The sequence below is a fragment of the Aptenodytes patagonicus genome, unplaced genomic scaffold, assembly GCF_965638725.1.
Source record: "Aptenodytes patagonicus unplaced genomic scaffold, bAptPat1.pri.cur scaffold_77, whole genome shotgun sequence".
Classification (NCBI taxonomy): Eukaryota; Metazoa; Chordata; class Aves; order Sphenisciformes; family Spheniscidae; genus Aptenodytes; species Aptenodytes patagonicus.
In genome coordinates this window covers 267,549-293,095 of record NW_027472026.1, presented here as the reverse complement: position 1 = coordinate 293,095, position 25,547 = coordinate 267,549, and the positions used below count along the sequence as shown (strand labels likewise).

At 47.3% G+C, this 25,547-nt stretch overlaps 2 protein-coding genes across 30 annotated transcripts in view; both read right to left on the bottom strand.

The window, feature by feature from the left end:
• Nucleotides 1-12,526, bottom strand: part of SCRIB (scribble planar cell polarity protein) — a 127,289-nt gene extending 114,763 nt beyond the window's left edge. For 18 of the 24 annotated variants that reach the window (XM_076363647.1, XM_076363655.1, XM_076363659.1 and 15 more), the window contains exon 1: nucleotides 12,240-12,524. In XM_076363647.1, coding sequence (XP_076219762.1) covers nucleotides 12,240-12,401 — 162 coding nt within the window. In that variant the 5' untranslated portion in view covers nucleotides 12,402-12,524. Of the gene's footprint in view, nucleotides 1-12,239 lie in introns of all 24 variants that reach the window. The other 6 variants (XM_076363664.1, XM_076363666.1, XM_076363668.1 and 3 more) reach the window with 2 other exon arrangements.
• Nucleotides 12,527-23,440: 10,914 nt separating this feature from the next.
• The window catches only part of PUF60 (poly(U) binding splicing factor 60), a 40,772-nt gene continuing 38,665 nt past the window's right edge, over nucleotides 23,441-25,547 (bottom strand). For all 6 annotated transcript variants that reach the window (XM_076363681.1, XM_076363678.1, XM_076363680.1 and 3 more), the window contains one exon: nucleotides 23,441-23,878. In XM_076363681.1, the coding sequence (XP_076219796.1) occupies nucleotides 23,579-23,878 (300 nt within the window). In that variant the 3' untranslated portion in view covers nucleotides 23,441-23,578. The remainder of the gene's footprint in view (nucleotides 23,879-25,547) is intronic.

Below are 25,547 nucleotides of genomic sequence, written 5' to 3'. Positions count from 1 at the left end.
CAACCCACGAGTTTTTCTAACTTGTGCTCTTCCAATTCTCTCCCCCATCCCACCGGGTGGGGGGGAGTGAGCGAGCGGCTGCGTGGTGCTTAGTTGCCGACTGAAATTAAACCACGACAACTGCCACTGCTGGCTGTTCGGAAGAGGCACGGTGGAGCTGGCCCCGCTGCTCTGGCAGGAGGGAGGGAAAGGGCTTCAGTCTTGGAACAACCCAAGCAGTCTCATGATGCATGGCAGGGTCAGGGACACAGATCTACCAGGCCCACCGAGCTTCCCGTGCACACTGCCAGTGCCCGTGATGCTGGCATCCAGCCTGCGGCAATCACGGCCACAGAGGTCCTGCAACAAGGCCGGAGCCCTGTGCCCATCCACAATTCACATGATGGCAACACAAGCCCGTATGTCCTTCAGCTCCCATCCCACCTGCAGAAAGACGCATCTTCACAGCCAAGTAAGCAGAAAAAGCCATTTGGGTGCTGAAGCCTGGGACTTGGAAAACACTGACTGCTTCTGCATGCAGACTGCTCCCCACTTCCAGGTCAGCCCCAGGCCCAGGTTAGTTTCATGACTCTCTTCTGAATCTTTGTTTTCTTGAGGCTATAGCAAAAGGGCTTCTGGCCTACCTGAGACTGAACTCCAGCGCTCTCCCCTCACCTGCCGCTGCTTAGGCAAGGAGATCCCCTCCACACTCCCCACGCTAATGCACAACACTGAGATACGTGTGAAGCAGTCCCACGTGTCTGGGCAGAGGCATTTGTCCCGCTTCACACCCCAAACACCTGTCCCGCCAAAGGCACCATGCCTAATCCCAGGGAAGGTGACTAGGACACGGGGGTCTTTGTTCCCCAGCATCAGCTTGCTGCTCTCCTCTGACAGACAGTCCCCACGCTTCCGCCTGTACCTGGAGGAGAGCCATCTCCATGGTGGCCAAGAGGGAGGGAGGAGAGCAAATGGACGCCTGGGCTCCTCTACCAGTTTCTCCAGAGAAGGAGCCACGCTGTTCTGCAGCACAGACAGCTCACGGGGGCTGCCTTGGTGCCAGGACCCCTGCTGCAAACAGCAGACAGGAGGGGGGTGGCTGTCAAGCGCCATCAGGCTGTAGGGACATTTCTCCCCTCAACCAAGCACGCTTTAAGCAGGCCTCAATGAAACGCCTCATAAAGATGGGGCATTTCTCAAGGTGAGACGGCTGAAGCACTGCTGAAGGGGAGCAGGACGTGTGCCAGAGGAAGAGGAGTCAGACACCCAACTTACACAACCATAGAGCCACAATGATCTTACACATAGGCCAACGTCTTTGAAATAAGGCAGTGACAATTTATACATCTGGAGACCAGGAACTGGGTCTACACTGTAAACATGGTCTTCACACTGGAATTGCACAAAACCTTCTTGCTTCTGCAGCCAGAACTATCAAGGTGTTCCCAAGCTCTGCTAGCCAAACAGCAGGTCTCAGATGCCTCCTTTTCCTCAAAAACAACCTGTGACAACCCAGGCTGCCTCTGAGACAAAGGCCCAGAGCCAGAGGTGTTTGGACCAGGTGATTTTGCTGCAGGGAAACACAGGCTAAGGGGATCCAAGGCAGAGGTTTTGCTAACCTTTCTGATCCTGGAAGTGCCAGTGATAAGGACAGGTCCTCCTTACATCTCATTACTCTTAAGAGAATTTCAAGTCCAACTGTCAAACCCTGCTGGTACAGTCCCACTGCCTTCAGCAGGACAGCACATATTTAATTAAAGGCAGGATCAGACTGTGTAGCAGGAAAATAATTACAATTCTCCTGGTGATTCACGAGCAAGAAGAGGGCCTGGTTTCCCATGCCACCACAGGCTGGGCTCACAGCAGCATGCAGCAGAGCTCCATGTTTGTCCCCAACCAGAACAAATGCACAGGACTCTGCCACCATGGGCAGGAGGTGTCCGTCAGCAGTGAAATGCAGCAGCTCAGGCAGCTCCTTGAAATGCTCACAGCAAAACCAGATCACGTATTTGAGCCTTGTGTTTCATTCACATTTTCCTGGTTAAACGCAGGCTTGACATCTTAAGAATTGCCCACGGAGGAAGCAAAGACTCTGCTGCATGCTCCGCAGCCAAGGTGTCAGGACGCAGGAGCACGCATGTCTGCCTTTCCAGTCTCAGAGACCTACAGGTAGGAGAAGTGTGAACAGAACTGGGGGTCCCTCCTTCTACATCTGCAATGAAAGCAAGAGCTGATCTTTGACGACTGTGCCAGTGGTATTGCCTTTGGGGAAAGCCAGATGCATGACAGACATTCAAGCGGAGCTGGAAGCAAAAACTGCAAAGCAAAACACTTGGGAGTTGATCAGCTCTAAGGTTCAACTCAGTCCTTCCAAGTCACTGTACTCAAAGCCAACACCTTACAGGTGAGGCCACAGAACCAGAAAGACTTCTATCCCACAGCTGGATAGCTCGGGCAGGACGCCAGTCCCAGAGGCTGTACAGTGCCCTTAGCAGAGCAGGAGTCAGTCCACTTCCAGCAGAGCCAAGCGCCTCCAGTTAGCACTAGGTTGCATCACCAGAGCAGTGAACCCAAGATATATCTTCCCCTATATTGGGAGAAATGACGCAAGCAATATATATTCCCAGAATAGCTAGATTCAAGAAGAATAATCACTCCACCTGAAATCTAGTGAGGGTAACAGAGTTAATGGTAGCAGAGGTCAAAAAAGTGATCACCCCTGCTGAGAGATGAGAACATCAGTTTGGAGTTCCAGCGGAGAGGCCGCACCTCAGCCCCCACGGGGCAGCCCTGGTGCCACGGGGAGAGCACCACTACCACTATCCAGGTAGACCCTCGCACCTGGACATTCCTCAGAGATCCTTGTGCCAGTTACCCAGAGACTCAGTCTGACCCATCTGAGCAGGTGTGGGACAAGACCACAGGCAGTGGATACAGACCACTTGCCGTCCCAAAAAAGGGATCTTCCCAAATAACTGACTCCAACTATAGCAGTGTTTCATTCTCCACTCCTCACAGCATTTGCCACAGATACTAAACTGGCTTCAAGCCTTTTCTGTCCACAAGCACATAAACACAAACACCTGAAAGGCAGTAACTCAGCAGAGTCCCAAAGACAAACAGCTGATACTCTGCAGCAGCCAAACACCAGGCACAGCAGCCTTTGGCCAAGCTTGGGTTTGCAGCCAGACCACCATGGCAGGCCATGTTCCCTGTGCTTCAGCAGGGACAGCAAAGGGGGGCTCTCCTCCCCATCAGCCCTGACACAGCACAGCAGGGGACGCTCCTCGCCTGCCCACCCCAGGCAGACCCACGACAAGAAGGAGATGCACGGACAGGCCTGGCGAGGCAGAGCACCTCCTGGCAGGGCAGGGCAGGGCAGGGCAAGGCAGGAGCGCTGAGCGCACTGAACATGAGCGGCTCCGCATGCCCCCACACACACCGGAGCTCAGGGCTGGGGAGGAAACCGACCTTACACACACGCAGGCTGCTCCCTGGCTGCCGGGACAGAGCCCTCCCTAACACAGGCTGGCCGGATTTCCGACTATTTAACCCCACGTAGCAGGCCCTGAGGAACGTATTTCAAATATATAAAAGTACTTAAGCGTCAGGAATACATTCCAGCTAAGACAAAGCAAATTGTCTCCAAGCCAAAGGCTCACCAGCTGCTTCTTCCCAGGCATTTAAGTGGGGACTGAGGAATGCAGTCCCCTCTGGGGCCGGAGGCAGCAACTGTTCCCCTGCAGACAGCATGCTGCGTGAGGACCGCACACAGGAGCAGAGTGGAATCTCTGGTCCAAATTAAGTGACAAATCAATTCAGGGCCACAGAAAGGAAATCCCCAAGCCAGAATTAGATCATGACACCACAATTAACACCTTGCTCTTGCGAAGAGCTGGGCCGGGGGGGGGGGGGGGGGTGGGGGGGGGGGGGGGGGGGGGGGTGTTACTGACAGGAGCAATTCATGGTCTCAGACTGCATCTTAAACATGAAAGCAGCAGCGTACAACTGCATAAACAGAGGGCCCCCCTACTGAAACCAGAGCACAAGCGACCTCCACCTCAGTCCTGTACAGTGGGCTAGGAGGAATCCAAAGGATGAGTGCCACCAACACATCAGCACTCCCTGCAGCAGACACAAAACATCCAGTGGCATTTTCCATTAAAATACTGCAAAAGCATTAATCTGGAGAGACCTGTTGAGATCATTTCATGGGACAGCGTTCTGGCTACTGGTGAAGAAGCAAAACCTAATATAGCCCAAGTACTATCCAAAGACCTCTCCCCTTTCTTATCTATTCTACCATTTATCTCTTCCCACCCAGCCCCCTCCCTGGCATACCAGCACCTCAGGAATGGCCTTCTGGAGTATAACAAAGGGACCTGATCTACCAATCTAGTCGTCTTCTAAACCATCTTCTGACCAAAGAATGGTCAACTAGCAATTACAAAAAAGTAATTTACTTATCTGTAATGCCAAAAATATTAGCAACAGGGAAAAATGCCAAGAATTATACAATAACCTGTTCCAATTGTTTCAAATAGGATTGTATTTTCTTGAGGCAGAAATCATATCACCCTGTAAGTTTATACAACAGATGCATCTCCAGCACTGAGAGGCACCATAAAACAAACAAACAAAAAAACCCCAACAAATAAGCTCTAACCCTGAAACTGGGAAACTGAAACAAGGCAGACGAGATCAAGTTTATTAATTGGTACAGAGCAGGGTATTCAGGCTACAGCAGACTGTACACTCAGGGTTCATGGAAGCACACTTGGGGGAGTGGAAAAGTCTTAAAGAAGAGTTAAGTGTCCCTGTGTGGAAGGAGACAGCAGGACATTGTCAGACACAAAAGGCACAAACAACTCCTCTGAACAGGAAGAGTACAAAGAATAGGAAGGTGCCAAAGCAGCTCTCAGGGGAACAGCTCAGACATACACCATTAAATACCCTGAACTAGAAATGGAAAAAGGAGGAGTCAGAAACCACAGAGAACCTTGCAATGCAAGAGCTCTGCGGGCCGTCACATCCCTCTGCCTCAGCACGCAGTGTGTCTTAGCATCCACCACACTCTTTCACCACTGTTCCCTGCCTCATCCGAGTTTCTATCAGGGAGATGGTGAAACAAGGTTATGAAATCCAGGAATATTCAGGGGAACATACATAACAGGTCAGAAGAGACCTATAAAGGTTAACCTAGTCCTGCCTCTACCTCTAACCATCAATGAAACACCACCTAAATCATTCCTGGCAGATATTCAGACAATAGCCAAAGGGAATAAGGAGAGATCTTAGAGGTGCAAGCGGATCGGGTAATGAGCAAATGCTCTGTAGGGCCACTGTGATATTGTGTTTACACTCTAGAGACAGCGTCCTGGAACACGAGCAAGGGAAGGTGTCACCAAGGAACAGGAGGAATCCCAAAGGTGCAAGCTCATTCCAAGCAGCCAACTTAACAGCCGATGCACCCAAAGATATGGAAGATGTTATTAACCACATGACAGAGACATATCTAGAGGTTTACAATAACTGGGTCAGCTGAACCCAGGGGAAAGACTGAGTAGGTGCTTTCATTGATGACCTCCCTACATTGTATAAAACCAGTGCAAAGGAAGATTTGGTGAGAGGCAGCACCATTTAGGCCATAATCACCTAAATCTTCATGAACTATTTGCTTCACTGAACCTTTTTGCCGCCCTGTATGCCTTTTTACCTCACTGTTACACTCATTTGAACTTTCTCCGAGAACTGAGCTCCTTCTGAGATACACATAGGGCAGCACACCCACACGCTGTCCAACAACGAAGCTGACTACACACCTTGGAGCTCACAGAGAAGTGAATATTAATAGTCAATTCTTATTTGTAGACCTTAAAGCATAAAATCACTTCCGTGATCCTCTTTCCTGTTCCCTTGTTTGTATGTCCAAGAATTTTATGTCCAAGAGTTTTATTAGCTCTTTTTTCCACAACTGAGCCTATACTCAGCTATCACCACTCCAGCACAAATCCTAAATCCCCCTAGTCACCACCCAGGATTTATAAGACAGACAGTTACTGCACAGAGAGAAAAGGATGAGGGTGAAATGGCCTGCACTTATTTCGATTTCTGGGCAGCAGCACATCTAGAATACCTGGCTTTTGGAGAAACAAAACCACATCCATTTGTACACATTAACTCATATGGTTCCTGGACTCCTGGAATAGAGAGGCATGCCAACTCTGTGCACAGGTTTCATAACGATCAAGTGAAACCAGTTTCTTGACTGGTTTTGTTAAACAAATGCAGCTTGCAGTTTTGACAAAGCCTATGATGCAAAGAATTCACATGCGGAACAAGAGAAGGTGCCCACAGCACACTCAAGCCTTAATGGGCACCAAAGAGCTCAGTCTCAGCATGGTGAACCGCTGAGGAGTCCAGTCACTGATGATTCGTGGTTCCCTGACTTTCTCAGGGAAGGGCTATTAGCATGGAGAGATTAAAAGGAGCAGCTTTACTCCTCCGTGGAAGTAAATAAAACCCAAGATCCTCCTTGCAGGCCCCAGATGCCAGGAAATTAAAAGCTGCTCTTAATTAGCTTTGCAAGGCCCCACCTTGTCTTGGGAAAGTGACAAACACCGCTCTCGGGTTTCACCCTGCTCAGTGCAGCAGGATCCCAGGCTCTGGACAAAGGACATCGATGCTCTTGCCCCAGGCCAATGGCAACCAAACAGGAGGAACTGCTGAAACCAGGACTGTTTCTACCAGCCTAGAAATGGCCTTGCCAAGATGCAAATAGCAACAAGGCAGAACAGGAAGGAATCTGCACTGGACCCAAAAGGCCTGCTCTCCCTGGTGCTCTAGCCAGGTGTCCAGCTCTCATAATTTTCAGTGCAAGCTAGTAACACCTCACCGGGCAGTAGAAAAAAAAATTTTCTGCACTGGGCCCAATTTGTCATGGGAGCTTTAGTAAGGAAAAAGCAAAACAGAGAAACTGCAACCCCTCCATTAGACATCCCTAGGGCTTGCTTCTTCAGCACCACCACTATTCAAAAACTTGGTATCAAAGCTAGCTCTTTAATTTCCTCCTTTTTCTCCTCTCTGCATGATCCCTCAAGCCTGCCTCCCCAACCTCACAACACTTCCTGCACAGGTATTCTTCCAGCAGAAGCTCTCCAGCAGCCCATCCCTCTGCATACTCCTGCTGACACAGAAGAGAGGTCTCCTCCCTCCTCTGTATTGACTTGTTCATAATTTTCAGTCCCTACTCAGCTCCACCCTCCCTTCCTCCTACACCAGGTCCTATGAGCTCAGCTCCACCCAGGTTTTTGCCTTCCCATACTCCAAACCTGAGCACTCCTCTGAAAACACACCAAGAGCCTCTGAATCCCTGTTGATCACACTCTGCTCCTGGGCTGTGACCAGCTCCATCCGCCACCTCCAAATTCTTCCTCTGAATACCAGACTGCGTTCATTCCTTTCTGGTGAGACCTGCACCTCTGAAGTGCTCACAGAGAGTGGACTAAATGAGTCAGGTGGTTTTTGTAGCTCTAATGTAATGATTTAGCAGGCTGTATCCTTGAAACCTATACCCCTAGCTGAAGGACCTGCTATTTATCCTACTGCTGTAGTGTGCTACATGCTCACAGTCCTGCACAAATCACTTTATGCAAGCTAGGTAGAGCAGAAGTCAGCACAGAGCAAGGCATTTCCTCCTCCAGAATTCAGACACCCTCGTGAAAAGCACGGGGAACTTATCAAGTGGAATTTATCATTTTCCATTAAATCATGCTGTATCACCCTGGCAGCAAATCCCTGCAACAAGGCAGCAGATGCTCCCAACGTGGATTTAATCTATCGCTTCAAACAACCAGAGTATAGCCACCATAATGAAAAATCTGGACTCACAACAGGCAAGATTCCACATGGGACAAATAAAAAAGAAGCAAGAGCAGCCAGAAGAGTATTCAGCACTGCAGGACAGAGAGAAACAAGCATTCACTTCTACAGCTTGGAAGAGAGAGTTCAGGAAAGTGTGGTGGTGTCATTCAGAAATGCCAGGAGGCAGGCAGACCATCTAATCAGATCAACAGCAAAGCAGCAGCAGGAAGGGGACATGGGAAGCTCTGGTACAGAAGAAAATGGTGCCACAGAAAGAGCAAAAGATTGCCAGTGTTTCTGGACTCTGGAACAAGCAGAATAAAGACAAATAAAAGCATGTCAGACAGAGTTGGCCTGGTAGTGGGCGCTAGGTAAGAAAACCCACAGAAGAAGAGTCGGATAAATTCAAACATTTTCAAAAGAAGTTCTTTGCTAACTGTAAAACAAGATGACCTTTCCAAAAGCCAGCCACCCCTCCATTCTTTTGCTTCAAAAATCACCTCCACATGGAAGCCTTCCCCAAAAATCCTGCTTGAGCCCTTAAAAACAAACTTGCTCTGGTCAAACTTGCTACCGAAGACTGTATATACTCCCTCATTCATGTTTTTCTAAGTGATCTCCATTTGCAGCTCTCCTCTCCCACCCCTACACACACATCTCAGTAGTCCTTTAAACTCTTCTCCCAAGGAATGGGTACACGCAGCCCTATTCTGGAAACAAGCACACTTCCCTTTCCCCCCCATCTTCTTGTGGTACGCACAAATCCTCCTCCCAGTCTCTCTGTCACACAAAAGGCATGTTTCCATGAAGTGCTCCTCAACTGGAAAGCATCCTCCCTACCCCAGTCAAAGACCTCTCCCATTGCCCTCCCTCAAGGAAAATATGTGCCCAAATCGAGTATTGCTGTCCTCTTTCCCTGGTGGAAGGGCAATTTATTTTCAATTTTCATCCCATATCCACCTTGTATAACATGCAGATTCTTACTCATACGTTAGGTATCCGTCCTACCCACATGGCCCCCAACAGTAATATCCTTAAATAATGCCCTTCCTGGATGTGATTTGTGTGCCTGGGACTAAAAAGTGCACCTCTTCACTGCTCAAGTAAGTTGTATTAGCACAAACCATTAGGACACATATTAGGTCAAACCTCAGGTGGATCTAACCTTGCATCCTTGTTCCACCAAACTGCAGGACTTCTTTATCAACTGCCTCTGGACCACCTGTGGCACCAGCTGGAGGAAACCTGGTGGGGGGCTGGAAAGGGGAAAGACTGTGGGCCCTACTTCTGCTCACTCTTCCTGACGTGTCTCCAGGGCACAGCATCCACCAGCTCCTTGGCTTTTTTCAGGAGCAGTTAGCACTCAGGGGTGCTCTGCTTGTTTCCCCTCCTGTTCCCCAGCTGCAAGTATTTGACACTCACCTTGCTTGTGAGGGAGAGAGCATTTAGGTTTTGCTAGGGATGGGCTGATACCCATCATGACTGGAGAAAGCCCATAACATCTGCAGACAGTACTTGATACGGAAGAGTGTGAGTACAGCAAGTCCAGAACAATACTTCCTCTAAGTCTCTCCTGGGATATGCAGCACAAGCAAGATGGTGTCTTCGTATATACTCACTTTTGGTCGTTTTCTCTTCCATGAACTGGTCCGCTTCTTTCCTGAGCTCATGCAAACTTTGAGTATCCATTACATCATACAGCAAGTAGTAACACACTTCAGCTTAACTATATTTTGCATGAAAAATTATTTTGTTTATGCTTCCATATGCTGAGCCCTTTTTGGTTTCATTTAATGCCCTCCAGTCCTCATGCAGGAAGAAACAGCGGTCATTTGCTCCCTGTTCATTCTCTCCAGGCCATTTGTGATACTCCAGACCTCTGTCATCTGATGGAGGAATGGCACTATCTTTTTCAGACAGACTGAAGAAATCATGTAAATGTTTATTTTCCTTGTGCAAAAGCTGTTGTGTATTGGGTCTGATCACACCATTTTCTGCTCCCCATTCTCTGTACCTCTTCTGACTTTACTACATCTCTTTTGAGACTAGAGGACCAGAATCTTATCTGTCTGTTCTCTATTGTTTTTCTAATAATTCTTTGCCAGAAAAGTCTAAAAATTTGGGGGAAGTCAAACACCAGAGAGGAACCCATGATCCCCAGACAGGTCATGGCAAGAGTTCTGATGCTCCAAAGCCAAACAGACATAACAGCTGGAGTTAAACAACAGTGTTCACAAATACAAGCTCTTTGGGTGACAACAGGGAGGAGACACGGTGCCTAGGACAGATACACAGCACCTGCTTTCGCAGGCAGGATTACATCTATCTGATCACAGACTAAATAAAACGTCAGTGTAAAATTTGCATTTATAATCCAAAAAGATGCTCTTCAAAAGCTAACCAAAACCCAGTAATATCTCAGTCCAAATGGGTTCAATGTAAACACAAGATAGGACTATGACTATTCAGCAGGATATGAAGGAATTGAGCAGCACAAGGATCGGCAAGTTCACTGCAGATATGTCGCAATTAGCCTCCTCTGCAGAAAAGACTTAGACTCATTCATAAGTCCTAACCTGCCTATAACATACATTTTCCAGTAGTTTGAGAAACATCCCTGCCTAAAGTATACAAGATCCCAAGCTACATGATGGAAAAGAGCTGATAAAGTATCATACTAGTGTCTCCATACCTGAACGCCCTCACAACTGAATCCCACAAGCAGCCTGGCTCACAGTAATTCAAAGGAAGACAAGCAGGAAAGACAGACAGAACGCAAAAATATTAGAGACATCAGGAGAACAAGAATCTGCCATTTCTATACAAGAGAAGCTGTTTAGGTAGGGATGCATAAACTGCACAGTTTAACAAAACTGAACCAAATTATTTTGGCCTGAATCAAAAACAAGTTTTTGGTTTGCATGGGGTTTTTTTCCAGATTTCATGGCAAATTTCATAATATGTCAGTAATTCAGAAGAAACTTCAAAACAAAAAATAATGACCTATTTCTCAATTTTTTTAATAAAAAGGTGACATAGTCTATATTCACTGACGAGCATCTATTCAAACAAGCTACAGTCAAATACTTTCTCTCTCTGGCACAAGTAATACTTAACTAACTTTTTAAAAATGGTACAATTTCCACAGGGGATAAGCGGTAAAAATTCCTCTAGAATATCCTATAGCCCAGTAATGTCTTAAGGCCTTCTCCTTCCTGAGGCAGGTTCAAATTCCAGTTCTTGTTTGCAGTGTCCTATGCTCCAGATTACCCAGCAGAATAGGAACATCATCATTTCGGTTCCTGCTGAATGATACTTTAGGGCTCCAACACAAGAGCTCGGCCTTGTGAAAGCAAACCCTTTGGGGGTCAGAGATGTCTGGGCTGAGCCGGCAGCTCTCTGCTGAGCAGATCTCCAGTCCTCTGCTTCTACAGAGAAATCATGTCAGCATGGTGCGTGGCAGCACACTGGGGATTTATCATCAGTGTTACCTGTGCAGAGAGCTCTGCAGCTAAAGAGAATTGTGGAAAAATTTGCAAGGGCAGGCTGAAGACCCAGATAATAAGTATAAAGCACCTCTATCACTTTTAATAAACTTATTTGATACCTTTTGTGGTTTATGGATTAAACCGGAGTTTTTAAATTCACGTTGTGCTTTGCTTAGTGGTAAGCGTAACTCACAGGACTGCTGATTTAGGTAAAGCGCTTCTCCTTTGTGGGCAGGAGACCCCTTTATCAGGCAGACGAGCTCACCTTCACAGCACCCACCAACCCGCAAGGCAGTGGGCGCTCCCGAAGCGAGGGGCTCCTTCCCGTGGCAAGGCGCAACAAGCCAGCCGAGCATCTACGGCCGCCGGTCCCCGTGGGGAGGGCAAAACCCACCCGGGACTCCCGCTCCCACAGCGGAGGCACTTGGCCCCGCCGGTTTCGGCAGCCTCTCTGCTCCGCTGCCCGGCCCCGGGCTGGGCGAGAAGCACGGGGAAGTCGGCCGGGGCTCGGACAGACCGAAGTCTCGCTCCCCACCGAGGGCACGGGGGAAGGAAAGCGGCGCAGCCGGGAGGAGGCCGCTCCCGGGAGCGGGGCCGGGTAGGCCGGGGCAGCGCCCGCCTGCTCCGCTCACGGGCCACCGAAAGGCGGCTGACGGGAGAAGGCGCCGGCAGCCTCGGGCAGCCCCGGCAGAACGGCGGAAAGAGGCGGCCTCCCGCGAGGCCCGACCGGGCTCCGCCGGCCTCCAGCCCCGCCAGGCAGGGCCGGGACCGCGGGGCCGGGCGGCGGCCGCGCTCCCCGGGCCGCAGCGGCCCGAGGCCTCCACCGACGGCCCGCGGCCGCACGCTCCAGCCGGGCCGGGCCGGGCCAGCGTCGGGGCGCGGGAGGCCCGCGGCGGGCCGCGGCCTCACCTTGGGCAGCTCCCGGAGCTGGTTGGCGTCCAGCAGCAGCTCCTCCAACGAACGGCTGTAGCGGTAGATCTCCTCGGGCACGGCCTGCAGCGAGCAGTGCCGCCGGTCCAGCGCCTCCACGTGCCGGTTGCAGCGCCAGAGCGGCGGCATGCACCGCAGCATCGCGCCGGGGCTCGGCCGCGATCGGCTCCGGGCGCGCAGGGGCGGGCCCGGGTAGGAGCCGCCGCGCCGGTAAGGGGCCTGCCCGAGGGAGGGCCCAGATGTCGGGGGGGCGGGCGCTCCGGCAGTGCCGCGCCGGGCCGAGCGGCGGCCACGGTTCCGCTCTCCGGCTGAGCCCCGGCTCCGCGCCGCCCCTCGGGCCTGGCCGCCGCGCTCGGGACCCGCCGCTCCCGCCCGGGCCCGGTCGGCTCCTGGGGCCGCACCGCCCCTCGCGAGCGTCCCTGGGAAACGGAGTCCGCTCCCGCCCTGCCCCGCGCCCGCCCTGCCACCCCCGCCGCCCTCGGGCCGGGCAGCGCCGGAGAGCACGGGCCAGAGCTCAGGGACCCGCCCGCCGCTAGGGCGGAGGGGAGCCGGCGCCGCCGCAGGCCGGGCCCGCCAGGCCCGAGCGGGGCGAGAGGCCGGGGCAGGCCCGGCCCAGGGAGGGGCGGTGGCTGCAGGGCGGCGGCTGCAGGGCGGCAGGGCCTGGACCGGGGGGCAGGGGCCGCGCCGGCACCCCTGGGTGCCTGGGGAATAAACCGGAGCCGGCTTTGAAAGCAGTAGCCAGCTTTGCTGATGGCAGTGTCTTACCTCCGTGGTGCCGCACCTTACGCTGAAAGCCAGCCCAGCGACACCGAGGATCGGTGCAGTCAACCTCTGCCCCAAAAGCTCTTAGTCTTCATCCATGAGAAATAACATCCAAAGGGAAAGTGAGAGCTGTGATGGTTTCCTAAATTTATGTATAGACACACTCTTAAGTTGCACCTGCTGGATATCAAGTTTATCATGTGAGACATTATTAGGAAAATACTTCGAAAAAAGCCAATGCCACTATGTAAATTCTGTGAGGCATCAACATTTCTCTTTTAGTCTAACTAGTCTTTTAAAGATAGTATACGAAGGCAATCATAAGTATGAAATAGGTTCTCTATGACGAGAGCTTGAACAATGCCTACACACAGAAGGACATGAGTCAAGGGGGACACAACAGAGGCTTGTAAAACAAGTACCATGAAAGGAGAAATAAAGAACAGCAATTTCCATCTCCACCTCCACACACGCACAGCAAGGCACAATCACGACAGAGTAGGTTTAAAATCTACATGTGCATTCACTTCTGGGACACGTTGCCCAAGATGTTGCTTTGCGACAAAAGCGTAAAGTCCAAAGTTGTTACCTCTAACAGGTTGTTACCTCTAAGTTGTCCACAGAACAATGCGGTCCTCCTTGTTCTCATCCTGTATTGCTTTCACAGTTTCCTGGTCTCTTTATCTTTCTTGCCCAGTTATTTCTTCTCATTTAAGTTTATCACCTTTTAATTTCCCACCTCCAGCCCAGCTGTGTCATCCGGTCATTACACTCATCTCCTCTCCAAACAAGATTCTTTGCCCCAGCTATTTTTGCTTTGCGCACAGGTCTCCACTTCCACACCAGTTCTTAGAGTGGACATTTATCTCACAGTAAAACCTTTAAAGATAAATTGTTCATTCCTCACTGTTTGAATGTAGCATCTCTTCACACATGTACTTGTGCGACACTGGGCAGAGCCCAGCACCCCAAGAACAGCCTCGAACACCAACCAACCCAAGGCAGTACACAGGCTCCTTCTATATACTCTGCTTTCCTCATACTGCAAAGGGTCAGAAATATTTCTGCAACAAATGGAAGAGTGAGGCACTGGCACTTGTGAAAAGCAGAAGGAAGCGAGAGTTACCCAAGCAACTGCAGGGCCTTTCAGCCTCACCATTAGTCATGGGCAACGGCTGTGAAATTCTGAAGGAAGGAATTTTAAAACATTTGGGTTTATTAATCTTTCGTTTGCCTCAATTGCAGTGTATTCTGTAATAGAGAAATCATGCCACATTAACGTATAACTTAACACTTTTTTTTTTTTTTTTCTGGGCAAAAGTACTAACTAGTGTAACGCATCAGTTAGTGTAGTACCCCATAAGAAATCACAAAGGTAGCTAGGAAAAAAATGTGGGGGACTACAGGAACTGTAAGATAGATGACTTGTTTAGCCTGGAGAAAAGGAGGCTGAGGGGAGACCTCATCGCTCTCTACAACTCCCTGAAAGGAGGTTGTAGCGAGGTGGGTGTTGGTCTCTTCTCCCAAGTAACAGGCGATAGGACGAGAGGAAATGGCCTCAAGTTGCGCCAGGGGAGGTTTAGATTGGACATGAGGAAAAATTTCTTTACTGAAAGAGTGGTTAAACATTGGAACAGGCTGCCCGGGGAAGTGGTTGAGTCCCCATCCCTGGAGGTATTTAAAAGACGTGTAGATGAGGCGCTTAGGGACATGGTTTAGTGGACATGGTGGTGTTGGGTCGATGGTTGGACTCGATGATCTTAGAGGTCTTTTCCAACCTTAATGATTCTATGATTCTATGATGAATCAGCCATCAGGAAATAGAAGAGATTTAAATTTTAGGACCAGCTCTTAGCATTTGTACCAAATGTAGGAATGTCCCAGCTATGTAGAAAACGGAGGGGCAGCACAACAAAGCAAAAACTGTGATATTTTGAAGATGGTTTCATTAATAGGTCTGCCTAGATTTCAGCACAAGTGCAAGGTTATGTCAGAGACAAAGAACAAGAATTTCCATTATGCATAAGCTCACAGGTTAGACATGATGTAGGAGAAACAGAAACAATTCACCCAGAATAGAAAGCAACCCAAAAAGGGTGCCTGTGAGGGAGCTGAAACTACAAGGACTGTTTGGACGTATCCAATGATAGTAGACAGGTAAGCAACAGATCACACAGGTACTTGTAGACATCTGACTAGGTTCTGGTCACTTGTAGTTCAAGAAAAAATGAGCTTACAAATTGTATCCCTGTTCAGACTAGCTTCTAGAACCATCAGAATAATTGAAAACTCTTAAGGAAGGAGATTTTATAAATTTAGCCTACTAAAACACTAATAATAGCAAGAAATCATACTCTATGAAAGTACACAAATAAGGGTAAAAACAAAAAAAGACCCATCTAAGCTAAATGAAGATGTTAATACAAGAGCAGGTATGAAACTCGTTGCTAATGTTAGGTTTCCAACTTCAGCAAGTTGGGAAAAATCTATCTGTAAACCTCAGCATTTAAGATAATGAACTCTGCACATCTTCCCAGTGCTAACTTCATTTTGATACTATTCTGGAGGGCTCTGTAAGTGGGAAGAAAATGGTTTTACTAAAGACTTAAAATCTTCAAGGTAGAACAAAAATTCTGTAACGCCTTTGAGCAATGGAAGCCATTTAATAGCAGCTACCCCAAGAGGATAGCATTTGTAAACCCAGTTACAGAAGCTCTGAACATTGTTCATCTTCCAAACCATTGAGAGAGGAGATGCTGCTGAACCTGATTGATTCTCAACAAATCAGGGATTTGATGTGCTTTTCTCGGGAAGCCTATCTTCCCTAATTGGTCAAGAAGGAAACTATATTTCCTGTTTAAGCTTCTCTTGCTCTATCCAGCTGTTACAGGTACAGCACTAAGCCAGCTCTGCCTCCCACATGCTGAACTGCTGTCAGGGTTTTATCATCCCACCACAGGAAGGATCTGATGCTGAATCAGTGCTAACACACACACCAACTTGCAAACCAAACTGAGGATAAAGTTTATCAAAGATTACTAGAAAAGTCCCATCACAGCCTCATCCCCATCTCTGTGTGGTGCTGTCTTAATTTGCAGGACTAAGTTTCTGAGACAACCAGTTTTCTATGACCATACTTCATTATACTTGAATGCTTGGCTGCTGCAGAGCAGACACTGTGTATAAGAACACTGTTCCTCTGCCCTGCAGTGCTTGAAAATTCAAGCCACTTGGTTTTCTGTTTTCACTGGAAAACTGCACCCTATTTGCTACGCAGTTTCATTAAATGACAGGTTAATTGGGAAGCTTGGACCTAGAGCACATCCTGAAAAATAGCCAAACAGCTCTTTCTGTTGCAGACTGCTGCCCTGTATCAGCTGGTTTTACTGGTACTCTCTTTCTTCAGCCTCAGAACCCCCGTAGAATGTTGCTAGATCTATCACCCATGGAGGCACCTGGAACAGCTTCAGCAGGAAGTTCACTGCAACAAGCCCAGAGGAAAAAACTCTTTTCTAAGAAGCCCCGAGTACTTCAGCTTCCTAGCCAACTGGAGGAGAGTCAAAGAAAGTGGGAGAAGCCAAGCTGTGTACAGAGGGCTCTGATGACAGCCACTCTTGACTGCTTCAGTGGAACTTGCATCCCAGAAGGGATGAGAAATTCACCAAGTCCAGTGCTGCATGATGCCCCAGAAACTGAGGATTTAGCTAGTGGTGCATGGATTGACACAGCCTCTAATTTAGGAAAACCCTTACCTGTAAGTTGTTGGCATCTGAAGCATATTCATTCCATGCTTGCCCTGTTCTACACTTTCGTGTAGGAACCTGCACAGGCCGCTGCCTTGGGCAGGATGGGCCCTTTGTCTGAACAGCAGAGCTGTCACTTATTGCAAGTCCACTTAGTTTATTCTGTAGAAAGCAAGGACTGGGCATTGAAAGAACAGATGAAAACCTCATGTGATACAGTCCCACTTACAGAAAACTAACCAATTGCCAAGGCAGTTTTATGAACTATGGGGAAAAGACTGTCAAGGTGAAAGAAGCTGGGTCAAAGAGAATAGGAAAACCCACAGCTTCAAGGCTCAAGCTCTTCTGCACCAGTCCCCAGGAATTATAGGTTAGATCTAAGAGGAAGTATGGGTACCCCCATTGCAATATACATGTGCGAGAGAGGTATCGTTGCCAGCAGCAGCTGCACCAGGTCTTTGCAGGAAAGAAGTATCATCACTGAGAGGTCTAATGTCAATGGGAACAGAAGGGATGAAGCTGAAGCTCTGCTTCAGGATCTGTGTGAGAGAGATCAGGAAAGACTGACAGACTGCTTTGGTAGTAACTCTCCACAGGCTTGCCAGTGAAGTCTGGTAATTAGCTCATACAAAAAACAAAACAACAAACAAACAAACGAACAAACAAACAATCAATCCTTGGCTGTAAATTCAGGTTATTTCAACTACCTTTGTGTTTAGCTAGAGATAAAGGACTATTGTCTTAGAAGCATGCATACTAACTAACTAGCCTTCTACAGTACTACTAAGTCCTCTTGTTAGGTATGCTCTTTTAGAAGGACGGGACACTCATGCCTGTGTTAGCAATATACAGTCCTGTCATTCTGGCTGTCTCTCTGGGAGCCCAATAGCCATAAAAATTAAGATCTACACAAAAGGCAGCACATACAGGAAAATGTTGACAAACCAGGATTTTACCTTATTCATACTAAAAGTTGAACCATTTACCTGGAATGAAGATGGTGTGGACAGGTAATCTGTCCAAGTACCAATGAGATACCAAAAAGCCTTCTTGTGTACCTATTTTGCTTCAGACTGCTACTTCCCAAATTATTTTGTCTCTTCCTGCTCATCTGCTATGCAGGAATACAACAGTAATCCACAGGATTTACAGACTTTAAACTTGTACACAAGTCAACAGCAGGAACTAGACAAAGAACAGTGTTGCACGGGTTAAGGCTCTGAAACTTGAGGTCCTGGGCCAAAGAAAACATCAGTGGTATGCAGGTCTATAATTAGGTATATATATGCAGGATTTAAGCTGGGGATTAGTTATCCCTTTTGCCCAAGCATTCAAATCTAAGGCAAGGGACTCAGGAAAAAGTGTTTTAAAGCTGGGGTAGGCAGGGTGGGGAGAAACAGGAGCGACAGATACAGGAATGGCTGGAACCAGTTTAAGATGAATTCAGATGAAAGTCTCCTGGAATCATGAAATACCTGATTGAGCTTACTGAAGCACCCGTATCCATTGGGGTGAGACCTCAAGCCTTGTTTTTCAGGGAAGCAATCCTGTAGGGTAGGAGAGGACTCTCAGCAGAGCATAGGTGTGGGAGCTCACAAGCTCCCTTCTCCCTGTTACACTGAAATGATCCAATTAAACTTGAGAACCAATCCTGCACGGCTGGTACCAGGCTTCTGTGGTGCAGTATTTTTCTCACCTCCACTTAAGCTGTATCCTCTTTAAAACAGTGCCTTTGGGCCTACAGGGAAGGCCCACAGTCTTACGAGAGCTAAAGTTTCTGACCCCTCTGCTGGTAAGGAACCAGTGATGCAGAGTCAAGACATGAAGGCCCATCTAGAGCAGCCTATTGGCCTCTACTTTCCACCAATGCTGTTTCCTTTAGGGATTAGAAAAGTTGAACTCTCTACTGGTCAGGCCCAGTCTGTAAGCTACAGCACTCAGGCAAAAAGGTTTCATCCTTACCCCAAACATTTTTGGGATGTTTTCATTAAAACCCAGATCCTCCTCTGACAGTTGCCACCAGAGAGAGCTATTCAATAGTTTGTGCAGCTGCACCCAAACAGCTTGCTGCCATAAATAAGGCAACAAAGCATCCCAGCTGCTCAGTTCTGCTTCTGTTCGATCAATTCTGGTACTACCCAAGTTACATACACTCTGCTTCAAGATATATATGGGCCTCTGTGACACACCACAGCTGCCAGTATGATTATCATTCAGTATTGGCATACCTAAACATACGCACTCCAGGAACTACAGGAAGACAAATTTGGACAGGTTTAGCCGCCTTTTGTCTTTCAGGCAATTACTGCAGACCTGTGCCTGAATCTTAAAGAAATCGGCACAGTTCTGTCCTAATTTAGGTTGCAAATCTAGGAAAGTCCATTGGTGTGGAGTCATGTGGCAAGGTTTCCAGATGTTGAGGTTGCTTCTGCAAAAGGCCATTCTGAATTGCCCACATTTTTCAAACAATTCACCCTGAAGACCAATGCTGTCAAAGGATCAACTGAGAAAGCCCTACACAGATAAAACTAGCTGAAAACTGTTACTCTGCAGAGTGGTGTATTCTGTCAACAGGAAAAGTCTGAAAAAGCCTGAAGGTGAAGTAACTTGAAGACACCTTGTTATTTTTTCACCCTATCAGAATACTGTTCAGACTACAACCATTTAAGGAGTATCAAGAAAGACTGAAGCCTGACTAATAGGCTAATGTAGAGGAACCCATTCTTTTGTCTGTACTCCTACTAGATCCATGCTGCACCTGAAGACATCTACAACTTTTTCCAGTTTGCTGAGAAAGCACGACACAAAATACAGTAATTGGAAGAATACATGATTAAATGAGAATTGGTGATTGCACAGACATCTCTGAAGCATCGTATATGAGGGAATGGGGAGGGAATGGTGAGAGGCCATCAATAAATTCAGGGAAGGGTCCAACATAACCAGTGTTCCCGGGGACCAACAGACTGGCTCACCAGCCTATGGCAGCAGCTGGCCAGTTTCTCCAAAGGGAGGCTCTCATGGTGCAACTTTGTGCTCCTCTGGTCACATGTGTCATCCTTTTAGTGACTGACAGTGTCAGGCTTGTACAGTCACCTAGAAGGCTAACTATATGGATGGTGAACCCCCCAGAACTTGCCCCGAGAGGAACACCACAACATCCAACACCACATAGCACACCCACCGATTATCCCCATAACCTTCTCATCCTTTTCCAAGTTGCAGCTTTCCAAGTCAGAATCCCCCACTGATGCATAAACCATTTTAAATTTAAACAAAACAAAGCAGACTATATCCACTTATGCCAAGCCTAACATGCTACTGACCTGCTATGCTAGCTTGTTAAGTGCATATTTCTATACCTGCTTCAAAATCCTAAATCATTAGAAACATCTACATTTGGCCTAAAGCAGATTTCTATTAAGATCTATTAAGATATTTAGGGGTTGGACTAGATGACCTTTAAAGGTCCCTTCGAACCTGAACTATTCTATGATTCTATGATCCCAGGGAAAAAAAAGCCCTTCCTCATTCAATGTTTTTTTTTTTTAATTTAGGATTATATTTTGTTTGTCAGTTATTCCTAATCAATTTGTGCTTAGCTCACACTATAGCATTTTAATTACAATGTTGTACAACACCTGATCTTAGATTCATAGAATCACAGAATGGTTTGGATTGGAAGGGACCTTTAGAGATCATCCAGTCCAACCCTCCTGCCTTGGGCAGGGACATCTTCCACTAGATCAGGTTGCTCAGAGCCCCATCCAACCTGACCTTGAACACTTCCAATGATGGGGCATCCAAAACTTCTCTGTGCAACCTGTTCCAGTGTATCACCACCCTCATCGTAAAAAATTTCTTCCTTATGTCCAGTCTAAACCTACCCTCTTTCAGTTTAAAACCCATTGCCCCTTGTCCTGTCACTACAGGCCTTGGTAAAAAGTCTTTCCCTGTCTTTCTTGTAAGCTCCCTTTATGTATTGGAAGGCCACAATAAGGTCTCCCCAGAGCCTTCTCTTCTCCAGGCTGAACCACCCCAAGTCTCTCAGCCTTTCTTCACAGCAGAGGTGTTCCATCCCCCTGACCATTTTCGTGTCCCTCCTCTGGACCTGCTCTAACTGGTCCAGGTCTTTCTTGTACTGAGGACCCCAGAGCTGGATGCAGTGCTCCAGGTGGGGTCTCATGAGAGCAGAGTAGAGGGGGAGAATCACCTTCCTCAACCAGATGGCCACACTGCTTTGGATGCAGCCCAGGATGCGCTTGGCTTTCTGGGCTGCAAGTGCACATTGCCAGCTCATGTCTAGTTTTTCATCCACCAGTACCCCCAAGTCCTCCTCCACAGGGCTGCTCTCAATCCCTTAATCTCCCCAGTCTGTACTGATAGTAGGGATTGCCCTGACCCAGGTGCAGGACGTTGCACTTGGCCTTGTTGAACTTCGTGAGGTTTGCATGGGCCCACCTCAAGCCTGTCAGGGTCCCTCTGGATGGCATCCCGCCCCTCTAGTATATCAACTGCACCACTCAGCTTCGTGTGATCTGCAAACTTGCTGCTGGTGTGCTCAATCCCACTCTCTATGTCATTAATAAAAATATTGTACAGTATCAGTCCCAGTATGGACCCCTGAGGGACACTACTCGTTACTGGTCTCCATTTTGACATGGAGCTGTTGACTGCAACTCTTTGGATGCGGCCATCCAGTCAATTCCTTATCCATCTAACAGTTCATCCACCAAACCTGTATCTCTCCAATTTAGTTACAAGGATGTTGTGGAGGACTGTGTCAAAGGCCACATAGAAGTCAAGACAGATGATCTTTTGTCAGACATTTGACTTGTCAAGATATTTATGAAGTTACTTTTGTAAAATATCTTGTCAGCCAAGTAAGATTGATTGTGCACAAAAACTTGTTGATTAACACTTAGACTGTCATTCCTTAATCTATGCTCTCCCCTTACATCAACTTTTATCCACTTTGTTTTTTTAAACCATCAACACCACAAGGAAACGTCTAGTGCAGTCTTTATACTCCTAAATCCAGCCAACAGAACAGGAGCAAATAGCAGAAAATGGAAGCTAGACAGACCAACTAAGTCATGGGAGAGGTGTTTTGGTTTTCTTTAGTAGGAATACTAAAACTCTGGAACAATTAAAAATAGTGAATTTTTTCCTGCATCATAAACAAAAGCAGCAAAGAACCTGTGCTGCACTGCAAAACTGGGGCAACTGTGAGCTACCAGTATGCTGTGGCTGTGAGAGAGGTCAATAGGATCACAGATGGCATGGGATGATGCATTTGCAGCACAGATAAGAAAGGACGAATGCCACTATACAATATATTCAGCAGGTCTCATCAACTACTTTCAAGAAAAGGAAATTCAAGCTTTGCATCAGCCCACTCCTGATGCAAAAAAGGGCTGCTAAGGCAGATGACCAGGGAAAGAGCAAGCCGATCCCAAGAGAATTCAGCTACCAAAACACAAGTTGAAAATGACAGGCTTGCTATTAACTTGGAATGGGTACAAAATCAGGGAAGAAGAAAGGTTATTTAAGCTAACAGGCAATATTTGTACAAAAAGTAGTAAACATAGATTAATCATAAATAAAGTTAAACTGCAAACACAAATTTCTAACTTACAATAGAAGAAGGGTTCTTTTGAGTGTTTGAAACAAAATACAAAAATTTAATTTTAAAAACATCTCCAAGCTTAGAAGCAACCCACAGCTGCAGGCTCAACTCAGAATTCCCTACTGAAGTTCCTTTGAGATCATTCTTCCTTTATTTGAATTTCTAAACTAAAATTATTTTCTTCAGATCTGTGCTGTGTACCAGTTATGCATAACAAGCAATATAGTAGCCCCTTAGATACTTAAAATATTTAAGATAATTAACATGAGCTAATTCTGTTCCTACTCATTACCAAAAGAAAGATTACCAAAATAAGTGCATTTAAGCTTTGTAAATATTGCTAAAGCTCTGAGTCCTCAACAAAAAAAAAACCCCAAACTTTCCTTTCAGGCAAGGCATGTGTTCCATATCACTGTCCATAGCACAAGGGCTAGATGTTTATTTCATAAATGCACTTTAGGTGCTGCAAATCAACACTACTCTCACTCTCAACCCAGCTGTGATGCCTGCAGCCTGACTTGCTATTCATATTTTGGCACATTAAGGAAGGATCAGTAAGGGTAACTCTGACCCATCAATAAAACTGTGAGGTCCAAACTACGGTATCGGAACAAACATGATGTGAACACTCCAAAAAGGGCCAGCTGGTTCCATTCTGGGCTCTGACCCATGTTTGGGCTCCTGAGTCCAAGCTCAACATGCAGGTCCTCAGCAGGAAAGCTCCCTCCCAGCACCACCCAAGCTACCCTCCTTGTTGTTAATACAGCAGCACTCAAGGTTGCTGCTGAAATACTACATGAAGAGACTCCCTCCTCCATTCCAACCATTTATGGCCCATCTCTGAAGAAAACCGCTATTCCAGCCCCTAAAAGGTGCAGTAGGATCTTGACCTGAGTGTTTCTGAAGTGACCACAGTGTAAGGCAGGAGCACAAGCAGCAACCCCTCTTCAGGCTCTGGCCCCACTCTTCTAGGTGGTTGAGGCCAGACCCATGCCAGGCTCAGCTGACGAGATGTCAGCCCCTTTAACACACACACAGATGCACGCTAGCTTTCTTTGCGCTTTTATCCAAACTACAAGTACATCACAGAGATCTGTGCCCACCCTGGAGCGTTCTTTACACATGGCTAAAAAAAAACAACCAGACAGGCAGAGGGGGCAGGGGCGAAGTCTTTCAAGTAGAGTTCATGCTGACAGGTCACTGTTATCAAATCTCTCCTGGTCATACACCTCTGCTACCACCTTTCTTCCTGCAAACCAGCGCCCATTCAGAGCCTGAATGGCTTTGTGAGTCTCTGACGCCATGGAGAACTCCACAAAGATCTTGACAATGATCTCAGCATCCTCCTCTTCTCCTTGCTTCTCCTGGTAGATGATGACCCTGTTTACAGCCCCAAATTTGCCACATTCTTCTGTCACTTCTCCTTCTAGGTCATCATCAATGTCCTTTGGATCGACCATGTTGCGAAGCACCATCACAGTGGACTGCAGAGAGAAGGCCAAGACAAATGAATTAATACACCTGAGAGATACTGAGATTAAATTTGCAAAGCCACATCAGACTATGCAGCATTGCCTGAGCACCACCAGATATTCCAGTGCTATGTCATTACAAGCATATTCCATGAAACCAATAATGTCCCAAGTTCTCAAGGATAAATTTGTAAATTTTCTTCCCAGGCATCAGAAGCACGAACAAATCTCATTCACTGACAGCTGTGTTGTGGCTGGCCTCAGTCAGGAAAGCTGTGTGTCATTTCTTGGGCTTTTCTTAGACACATCTTTGAAGCGCAAGTGACCTGCAGACCTCTATAATTTTTCTCGTGCTGTTCCTATCCAGTTATGTTTTGCTTTCTTATCTTCAACACCACCATCGTGTATTTTTTTTTGAAAAATTTTCCTCATCTCTAAATAAAGTAGAAGGATTAACCAGGTCTTTTATACCTCTGACAACTGACCGTTGACCAGGTACTTTCATTACAGGGGATAACGACATTATGAGTCCGTCAGAGTGCCTGCAACATACCTCTCATATGCATCCCCCCCATCAAGCCCTTTTGTGACTGAGCACCTCTCTGTTTCACAGAATGGTTGAGGTTGGAAGGCACCTCTGGAGGTCACCTGGCCCAAGCTCCCCTGCTCAGGCAGGGCCACCTAGAGTTGCCCAGGACCATGTCCAGATGACTTCTAAACATCTCCAAGGATAGAGACTCCACAACCTCTCTGGGCAGCCGCTGGTTTTGTGCATTACACCCAGCTCTACCACATCCCTTCCTCCCAGCTCTGGCCCTGCCCAACATCATAGGCTAGCAGACATGGCATTTCAGGCTCAGTATAATTTTAAAATACTTGTTCCAGTTCTTATTCACATCTGTGTAACTGCCTTTAAGGGTCTATTAAAAGAACAGCAAAAACAGAAGGGTACGCATAGGTTGAAAATGCTAAGCAGCTTTGAGAATGGTGTAGTTTAAGACTTTCTCGACACTGCTAAACGTTTTTCAAGCAAGTACGCCAAATGAATTGGATTCTTTGGGAAAGGTACTTGCAATGGGAAAATTGGCTGCTAAGTCAGAAGCTCAGAGATGTATTTAAAATTATGTACCCTTTGAAAGTAAAGGAGAACACTCACTAGCTAACTCATGTGTCCTCCATTATGAAATGCATATCAGCATTATCCCTATTTAGCAAACAGAGAAGAAACATTGTCGATTCAGTATCAAAGCTCAGGAAATCTGCATGTCAGATAGAAAACTCAATCATGCATGGGAACAAACCTCTGGTCATGCCCAAACAAGAAGCCTGATGAGATTATCAGTACAGACCCTTCCAAGACCCCCCCCCCAAAATCTATGGATCTATTGTTCTGTTTAATGTTCTGACTTTTTCTATCATTCATTCTTGTCCTCTTTCTCATTGTAACTTCTGAGGTGTTTATAAAACAAAATTTCACAGAGTTTCATCCTACAGTAAAAGGTTGTGGGGAAAAGGTGGACTCAATAGTTTGGAACAGATTGCCCCTGACCGCGTGCCAGTCTCACTTCTTTAATTATAAGCTAAAAGGCCATCACGGTTTGCTTTAATGATGCTAAGTAAACACACAGTTTAATCAGAGACACCTTCTAGCCAAGCCTCTTCTGCCCTAGTGACTGGTCTT